This window comes from Schistocerca piceifrons, chromosome 2 (assembly GCF_021461385.2).
Source record: "Schistocerca piceifrons isolate TAMUIC-IGC-003096 chromosome 2, iqSchPice1.1, whole genome shotgun sequence".
NCBI lineage: Eukaryota > Metazoa > Arthropoda > Insecta > Orthoptera > Acrididae > Schistocerca > Schistocerca piceifrons.
Window position 1 is genome coordinate 216,284,885 of NC_060139.1, and position 10,221 is coordinate 216,295,105.

At 37.7% G+C, this 10,221-nt stretch overlaps 1 protein-coding gene across 1 annotated transcript in view; it reads right to left on the reverse strand.

The window, feature by feature from the left end:
* Positions 1-2,964, reverse strand: part of LOC124775267 — a 143,148-nt gene extending 140,184 nt beyond the window's left edge. Inside the window, exon 1 of the mRNA XM_047250104.1 lies at positions 2,914-2,964. Coding sequence (XP_047106060.1) covers positions 2,914-2,964 — 51 coding nt within the window. The remainder of the gene's footprint in view (positions 1-2,913) is intronic.
* Between the last annotated feature and the right edge of the window lie 7,257 nt (positions 2,965-10,221).

The following is a 10,221-nucleotide window of genomic DNA, read 5'->3' on the forward strand; positions in this document are numbered from 1 at the left end:
CGAATTTACAAAAGAATTAGATAATTAGTTACATCCATCTTAATACCGTAATGGACTGACATGAAAACATATAAATGTATGAACATGTCTCCTATTCAAAATGCTTATCTAATATAAACAAAAGCAATGATTACACTGTGCAGCAATGAAAATGTAAACGAATGAAAATAGCCAATTCCTATCAATTCTAATGTGCAGATCGCGAATATCACAAAGACAATTCAAAATTAGCTCTAATTTTCATGTTACACTGTTTTATTACGGTGAGACAATTATATATGGATTTTTACGTTAAGTTTAAAATCAAATATTATAATGGTTTGTCAAAGTCATAATAACTAGTAAGAATGGATTATATTATTGTACCTAGTCATACTTGTGTGCAATGTTTTGGATATAATCATTTTGACACAAATTTTAGTGATCTTTTTGTCTCCCTCCTCTTCAACTTCAGTAACTTTATTAATGCATGTAATGCGTGAGCTAACTAACCATCTCAGTGACTGCTACTTTTGTATGGTTCCTCCTATCAAGAAGAGAATATCCAAGAAGAAGAAGCGGACAGTGATCAATCCTAACATTCCATAAGTCCAGTTCTATATGGGGAAGGATTGCCAGTACCTGAACCACTGACAGAGTATGAGATTACTTCTGACAGGGATTCTGAATGTCCTGAACCATGTACATCACAAGATCTATAGTTTCTGCCAAATGTATCAGAATGAGTTAAGTTATCTCATTAGAGATTTGGAGCTCTCTAAAGCTAAGGCAGAGATTTTAGCATCAAGATTGCAGCAGCGCCATTTCGTGGAAAGCAATATAAATGTTTCATTCTACTGCAGAAGAGAACAACAATTCACTCCTTTTTATAACTTGCAAGAGAGTCTTGTGGCTTGTATAGATATAAATGGTCTAATGAAGGATCTCAGAATTAATTACAACTCTGATAAGTGGAGACTCTTTACTGATTCGTCAAAGCTGAGCTTAAAAGCAGTGCTTTTACATATTGCTAACGAGATTCCTTCTATTCCAGTTGGGCATAGTGTGCATATGAAAGAGTTATACCAAAACATGAAAATTTTACTTGAAGCTATCAAGTATAATGACTCTCAATAACAGATTTGTGGTGACTTGAAAGTGTTTGCACTGCTATTACGTATGCAGCTAAGGTATACCAAATATTGTTGCTTTCTCTGTTAATGGGATAGCCAAACTCGTAAATCTCATTTCAGTAAACATGAATGGCCCACCAGAAAATCTCTTCAACCAGGTATAAAGAACATTAAAAGTGAACCTTTAGTAGACCCTAAAAAGATCCTGATCCCGCCCTTGCACATCAAGTTGAGTCTCATGAAAAACTTTGTTAAGAGAACGAACAAAGATGGTGACGCATTTCAGTACGTAAGGCACAAACTCCCTTACTTAATTGATGCCAAAGTAAAGGAGGGCATCTTTATAGGCCCACAGATTCGAGAGCTTTTTGGTGACCGTAATTTTGCTGAAATCATACAAGGTGATGAGAAGCGTGCATGGAAATGTTTTAAGACAGTCTGTTTACAGTTCTTAGGGGAAAAAACGAGCAATAAATTAAAAGGATTTTGTAGATAACATGTTGTCATCTTATGAGAAACTTTGTTGTAGCATGTCATTGAAAATACATTTCTTACATAATCATCTTGACTTCTTTCTCAAAGATTGTGGTGCAGTAAGTAATGAACATGGGGATCGATTTCATCAATATTTATCAGTGGATAACACATAACATAATTCGAGTTATTATTTACTTAAAATTTGTTATGCAGAATCTTGGAACATGAATGCTTATTTAGATAGTGAGTTATTTAGACAAAAAAATGGTTCAAATGGCTCTGAGCACTATGGGACTTAACTTCTGAGGTCATCAGTCCCCTAGAACTTAGAACTAGTTAAACCTAACTAACCTAAGGACATCACACACATCCATGCCCGAGGCAGGATTCGAACCTGCAACCGTAGCGGTCTCGCGGTTCCAGACTGCAGCGCCTAGAACTGCACATTTAGACAAAAATGTAGGTTACTTTTTAAAAAAAAACTAGCCCTAAATATTTGTGAATATGATGAGTTTGTATCATTTTGTACTGAAATAAACATAATTAACTGAAAATCACGCAATTTAGACACCTTCACTTCAAATTTGTTGTTCAGTGTTATCTTATAACCTGGGTATCACATGAATTGTATATAAGACATGTCAGTAAAATTCTGATGTTATTTTAACCACATTGCTTAAACAACCATATAATTGATCATCATTTTGATATCAATTGTCAATATTAAGTGTTCGGCTCTATTCTTAAAGTACATCACAGAAATGAAAAGATTTGGATCCAGTGTCTTGCTTAACATACATTTATCTGTCTGGCCAGAATGTTAACTATGGCATGTCTCATGTACAATAACATTAAGAATAAGTATGGTGACAACCAAATTAGCTAGTTATTGTATACACATTCTTAGAATAAAAAGAACCTTATTACAGTACAGTTTCTGTCAGTCATGCACCAGTCAACCGCTTATCATGGTGGAGCAAAAATCTGCGATGTAACATTATCTTAGCATTTATCAGATTCAATGGTATCATTACGACCACAAAACCGTTATCATTACTCATGATAAAACAGTAACATGTTACTTATATTTTCATTAACAAGCTGCAAGCTCCTGAAAATTGTAAGTTCAGGAGCCATTCGCAAAGTAGCTGTGTTATTTGTTGAATGAATTCCTCATAAAGACACACATACAGAGCACAGTTCTGAAAGAAAATGTTCATGTTAAATGTACTTTGGTTTTTGTTTCCAATGCTACCCAGTGTACCTTTAAAGTTAATATTAAACAACATTCAACATCATTACTGAGACAAAAAACTTAGCTTACCCTCATTGGCTGCTTGAAATTGTAATTCATGAAAACATCCACGTACATCATCACTACTGAAATAACATCATGTTCTGCTCCTCAGTGGTTTCCTGAAATACTTATTCTTAGAAACATCTCTTCACCTAGAAACACATCATAATTAAATACATATTATTCCTTTATTATTGTTCAGCGTAATTACCATTTACAGAATTGCATAATATTAACATATTTCATTGCGCAAATACAGCTGCATCATAAGCACACTATTTCTTACCTTTTGGTGTGAGTATTCTTTTTTAACAAATGTTATACTTCAACCTTACTTTATCATTCTCTGCGCTGTGTGCAGTATCTCACAATATACATATTCAGTTGGAATTAGCAATTCATATCCCTGTATTACCAGTAGTCAGTAGCTGAGAAATGTTAGTTCCATTCAGATATTTTCAAACATCTCAAAAATGGCATCAATACAGTAGTCTTCTGAAACATTATTCACAAACTACCAAAAGTTCATAGCAAATTACATTTATCAACAGTTGGGAAAATAAATTCTTTTAGTGGAAGGCCAACTTAATTAGTATAGTATGAGAGAGTCATTTACACTTACTACCTACATAGAGTAGTAGAAGAAATGGAGTGCACCATGAATTAAAAGAAGGAATAGTAACACCCAGCTCGAAGAGGCATCAGTCACCAGCTGATTTACCCATAAAAGAGAGATGGATCCTCAAGCTACATTACTCATTAAATACCTTGACATTAGATACATGATGAACACCTAGCGATTTATGTGTCCTCAATGTTTCCACTTCCACAGCATTTTCATGAATAATGCGACGTATGCGAAATGGTCCATTGCAGAGAAGAAAGAACTTATGATTGAGAGATTTTCCCATGTGAGCTTTCTCCAAGACCTACTGGCCTATGTATCACTGTTTGATATTTACACATCGTTGCAACTACTTCCTGTTTTCAGTAGCTCTCTAAATGTTAGCTAAGGCTACATCAATCACTTATGATGACGTCGTTGTCTCTGTTTGGGTAGTGGACAATTTCTCTGTCTAGGTCAGGTGGCTGCTTGTTCTTTAACAACAGAAGAGATGGCAAAGATGTAGAATCAATCGGTAACTCATTCAGTACATTTTGAAGCAAATGAAGATGTCTATCCCAACTGTTGTGTTTGCTGCGACAATACAGTCTGAGGAGTCTCCCAAGCTCTTTCATTTTGCGCTCACAAGGGTCTGAAACTTCCAAGGAGTTAAAGACAGATTTAATTTTCCTATGGCGTAATGAATCGGAACTGTGGCCCACTGTCGAGTATTACATTGTCTATGTGGCCAACTTCTTTCAAAAAGTGTTTAACAAGTGTGTAGATATAGATTTTGCCTTTACTCGACGCAGTGGGGTAAATGACACAAATCTCGTCATACGTTCTACTGACACAAAAACAAAACAGTAACGGTTGTTTGTTCTGGGAAGGGGTCCAAATAAATCGACAGCTACGAGTTATCTCAATTTAGTAGGCATTATGGGAAACAGTGGAGCAGAGTGGGATATAGTAGGAGGTTGACACAGTTTACATTTTGAAAGTACTGTACGAATTCTTTTGTTCATATTGTGAAAATAAAAAGTGACACGTAACTTGTAAAAACACTTTCGGGCCCCAAAATGGTCGTAACTAAGCTGTATGTAACTCAAAAGTTTGTTAACTAAGTCATCAGGAATGCGTACCGTCAGTAATTCACTATTAGCAGATCCCCAACTGCAGTTTCTTGTTCCATGTTTGGCACTGAAGGATTACGCTGATCAATCCCGTCAGGCATTGTCCTATCTGTCCCAGTTAAATCAATATTGTGAGAACATCCCTGTTCACTTGTCCCTTAGCTGTATACAGAATTACCAAAAGTTTCATAAGCGGCAGCTATGGCATTTAACCTAGCTCTGGTAGCTTTTGACGTTTTAATGCAATACAGCTAGCAAAAGGAAATGTCGCAACACTGAAGATCAACACTGTACAGATAAACAGTAAAAACTACTTCCTATAAATTTTAATCAAAACAGAAAAATATTTAGATTACCAGTGACAGAATTCACCCAATAAATGCAAATCCAAACTTTTGGCAATATCACTGTGCAAAGAAACACCTATACGTCAGTAAAGGACACAAAGTAGCATACACCATGAAAAAACCTTTGTCTAACCATAAAACACTTCAAGACTCAATAAACAAGAATACCTTACACTAGGACCACATCATAAGCAACAGCAAAGATAAATAGAAAAAATCAGTTACTCTAGGCACAGTATAACATTACAAAAGCATAAAATTGAAGAATCTCACTTGCACTACACTCTTTGAAATACTTGTCTCAGCTCAGCATTCAAAATACACAAAAATTCTATTCCTGTGCAAGCAAACTTTATCTGTTCTCCAGAAAAAATTGTCTATAGTGGTCACTGGTAATAAATAAGCAAAACAAACGGTGTTGCTGTAACGCTATACACCGTTTAGGCATATCAGTTGTTGTGCCATAAATCTTCAAAGTAATTGCTTAGTCAAAGTCTATAATTGAAACTCTAACACGTATATGACTGCAAAACAAAACTTTATCTGACTGCAAAAATCAGCATACTACCATCCTGGCAGAAACGGTCGGCAGGTGAAAGTTTAATGTTAAAACTTCTGAACTCATGTTTGCAAATGTCTGGTTGGTATCTCAGAAATGTATAAAACTTACTTTGATATTGCAATACGTGAGTCTCAGTACAGGGCAACAGAACTGTGTTAAAATTTAATTTTGAACGGAAATACGTAAGGTACACACTACACGATGCGAAATCCAGGTTAGCCGGTACATTATACAATTCGCCTGCGAGAAAGCACGTTTCAATGAAATTTGTGTGTGCTATCTGACCGCAAAAGAAATGACTCAGATTGAAATGTCGGCTCTGAATATAGCTAATCTTTATCTTTAGTCTTGCAAACAACCACTGTATCAGAACTATTATTAGAATAACACATTAAATGAACATAAGGTTTAACGCATCTCTCCTTCTGATAAAACTGCTTGAAACTCACAAGATAGCTCTTTACTAAGATCTTCTACTAGTAGTAAGCCCCTGAAGAGATATAACGTTTTCACTAATACGTTACAATAATCACTGCCTGTTACAGTGAACAAGAACTTTGATGATTAATAAATTCATTGGCCTACCTGTGTGAACGGAAAGCTCGTCTATTCTTCAACCTGTTACTATTAAGATAATGATGAAACCGTCAAAATCAAATTTGATTCTCGTACTTGCGATGTGCGATGCACTTAACAACAAGACACCCTTTTTAAAAATTCTCACAACTAGACAAGTTAGCAAAAACTTTTCTTAGTAGCTCTTCTGCATAAAACGGCCTTCCTTGACACTTGTTTCAACTGCAAGACAAGGCCATGCGCTTAATTACGAAATTCCTACAGCATACTGCAACAATACGCAATGTTCTAACAATAAGAAACAACACAGTTACAAATATAAAACTGAATTACCATAAAAGTTCTTATTACTGTTTCATTAATACTTGCTAAAAATCTCCAGTATTTCTCAAAAACGAAACGCTTCTTAAATAATGCTGCCTCCAATACACGACAGGCCAGCTTTCCTTCTTCTCAAACCGAATACGTAACCAGACTGTCTAACAAACACTACTTGCTACTCTCTTCACAAGAAGTTACCTCCCTGACCAAGATCTGTGGCCTCAGAAACACAATTACAAAGAATATAGTTATATCGCTACTACAGAAGTTGAGTACATTTATCAAATTCGAAACTTGATTCATATTTATGGTCAAAATTTATTGAAAATCGTAGTGGCAAGTAAGTCTGCCTCCTTTCATATTGAATACTCGGAATTTGACATGCCCAGAGCGTCCCTGCACTTAGCAGTCAGTTTCATGTAAGTTCAGCTCCCCACTCTTTGAGCATATGCTTTGTAATAAGTTGATTGCGTATGCTGTATAGCATCAACTGCCGTCAGTAGCAGCGATCAGTTGGCAAAATCAGAAGTTAGTACTTTGCCATTTCAACTCTAATTATTATTGTTAGGTGTGTATGCTTCATTATAATTATTATTTTTTTGCTATTATTGTTACAGACCGTCATCTGATGCTGAAAGAGAGAATGCAGCAAATCACGCCTGAACCACGGGGCTGCCCACAGAATGTCTTGCTGACTTTCTGGACCTGATGCAGTTTGACTATGCTGGAGCACAGTTACAGCAGTCAACTACAAGTGTACTGTTACTCGCCAACACGTACTGTGTAAATGCAGTCGTTCTGAACGTGTAAATGTAGGCCTGCACCTGGCAGTGTCTTTGAAGTAGTTATACAATCAGAAAATGCACAATATATCGGTGCTGAAGTGCAGTATTCCTGGGATGACTGGGACTATCTGTACAGCATGAGGGTGTTTATTGTAAGAAAATGACGACCGATTATGACCTATCTCATACCCCTATTATTGATCCTATGGCTGGACGAAGGTTTCAGCAGCTGATGTGCATGGTGGGGCAATGCTTGAGTTATCATCAGAGGAGATGCAATCTAGATGTTTTCAATTTTCTAGCTACAAACCACATTAGCCTTAGTCTGAATGCTGACAGAGTAGCATCAGTGTTAGTCTGAAATTTGAAGCTGTAAGTAGTCATTTACGATGTGTTCTTTGATTGCCAAGAATTCTGCACCACACACAATCGATTTGTCGCAAAGGAGCTAGCATTTCGGATGCTGGAAGACGCTCTAAGTAGCGTGTCAGTTCCGATGATTTTATTCTGGAGGTGGCAAAGCTCTATTGCGAGTTGGAGTAAGTTCTGCAATACTGGAAGTACGGCCGACGCCTACCCGTTTCCATGCTCCTGCCAGAACAATACACAGGGTGCGTCAGCTCTTCTTTGGAGTTCGAGCTTACGCCCGGTCACTGTCTGATGCACTGAGACTGTTTGTAACACTGTAAACTCATCCTGTAACAAAAAAAAAATGTTATCACGAACACAGCTATGCCACTAGCGCCTCCGGACACAAAACACACCACGTACCCACACTCCTGGCGCAGCCTCCTGCACTCAACGCGACCTACATTTGCATCTGCATCTACATCTTCATCGAACCTCCTTCACAATTCTCTATTATTCCAATCTCGTATAGTGCGTGGAAAGAATGAACACCTATATCTTTCTGTACGAGCTCTGATTTCCCTTATTATATCGTGGTGATCGTTCCTCCCTATGTAGGTCGGTGTCAACAAAATATTTCCGCATTCAGAGGAGAAGGTTGGCGATCGGAATTTCGTGAGAAGATTCCGTCGCAACGAAAAGTGCCCTTCTTTTAATGATTTCCAGCCCAAATCCTGTATCATTTCTGTGACACTTTCTTCCATATTTCGCGATGATAAAAAAAGTGCTGCCTTTCTTTGAACTTTTTCGATGTACTCCGTCAGTACTACCTGGTAAGGATCCCACACCGCGCAGCAGTATTCTAAAAGAGGACGGACAAGCTGTAAGGTGTCGGGCAAATCCAACACCTTCCACGAAAACCCTGACATGATAAGCAAATCCAGTAGTATGTCACATAGCTCCGAATAAATCTTGACATTAAATTAACCAAAGTAATACGAGTAACAAGTGAGCAAATGGAATACCACAGACTAACACAAGAACGCCTAAATGCATGTCATACCTTCCCACCGTGAGACAGACGCAGTTCCGAGGGGAGAGACGAGAACAGAAGCCGAGAGCAGAACCGTGTTAAGCTAGAAGGCCCTACGGTAAGGGGCGGACACCCACGTCGCCAGCTAACCACCAGGACCACCCCCCAGCCCATGTTAAAAGCTAGAGCCCTCCAGAAGAACAGTATAGATCTTACGATAACACTAAAAGGGCCACACCAGCTGCAAGTTTTAGCGTCAGACTTTTTCACGTCTCTGTTACATTGCAAACGTTAAAAACATTGCCTCACCACGAAAAGTATAACGTTTCTCATTGGATAGACAGATTTTTTTTAGGCAGAGCTTAAGGTTGACATTGAGACCCTGATTGGTCAGATGAAAACAAACCCAGATAGTTTTTTTTAAACCAACTTCGGTAAAATTGTAGTAAGGAGAAGTTAGGAGAGAGTTGCTTCCGAGTCGGCGAGGTGCGTGGAGCTGTGCCGACCGACGCCCCCTGACGCTGCCTAACCAACGACAAGGTAATGAACGCACATGATGCCGCATAACAGCGCATAAAGCTTCACTCAGAACTGCAGAAGTCTCATCTGTTACACCCGCGTTTTGCGTAATACTAGTGTCGATCGTCAATTAAAGCTCATGGTATTCACATTTGCTACTTGAAGTTAAAATCTGAAACGCGATGATTTTTCTGTTATATAATCATTGAGAAGCCACATCAGCCACTGTAATTTACGTCAAGTTAGATAAGTAATTAAAGATAATTGAGGGTCACTGTAGACTATTTTGATAGTTTTCTCTTTTGTGAAACTTAATTTAAACCTAGATTATAGATGTGATATGGCGTAGGTCATCCTTTGACCCATTGTAGAACTTGGAAACCCATTCAGGGAGTATTCGTTCACATTTTTGTTGAATGCAGTTGGTTTTTATCATCCTGTATTAAAACATTTCCTTTTATCAATAGTGCAATTTATAAACAATGGTTTGTGAGTAGAATAAAATTTCCAGTGGTAAACTTAACTGCTTTTTCGACGTTATTTTACCAGCTAACTAAAAATAGGAAAGCCTTGAACCCCTTCCACTAAATTTAGTTAGTATTAAGATTCTTTTACAGGGCGTGCAGTGCAGCTGACACTGAAATCATTAAGTATTTGGTTATATCATCGCTAGTCTCACTGAACTCTTCTGAACTCTACATGTCGTGTGGTCTGGCGTCTCCTTACCAGCAACAGGTCCCAGGTTCAAACTAGTCAATTTCCTAAAAAACACGCTCAGAGCGTCGTTGCGCCAAAGTGGTAGGGAGACACAACATAGAATAACAGACACCACGCAGAATGTTAGAGAATGGCGACCCTGCCAGGATGGTAAAATGCCATGATTGTAGGTCGACCACATGCCTAACTAGGTGAGAAAAATATCTTGTTAAAAAATTTTTGTAACAAAATTTATTTTCCTAAAGTTATAAATAGTCGAAAACAGTAGCTGCAGCGATCGATAGTAAGAAAGTATTCAATAGAAAGTGAGACATTCCAGCGGAGACAATAGCATAATTAAGTTATGAATTTTAATATTGTTAGAATTAAGTTTTCTCTCCAATGCAAGCG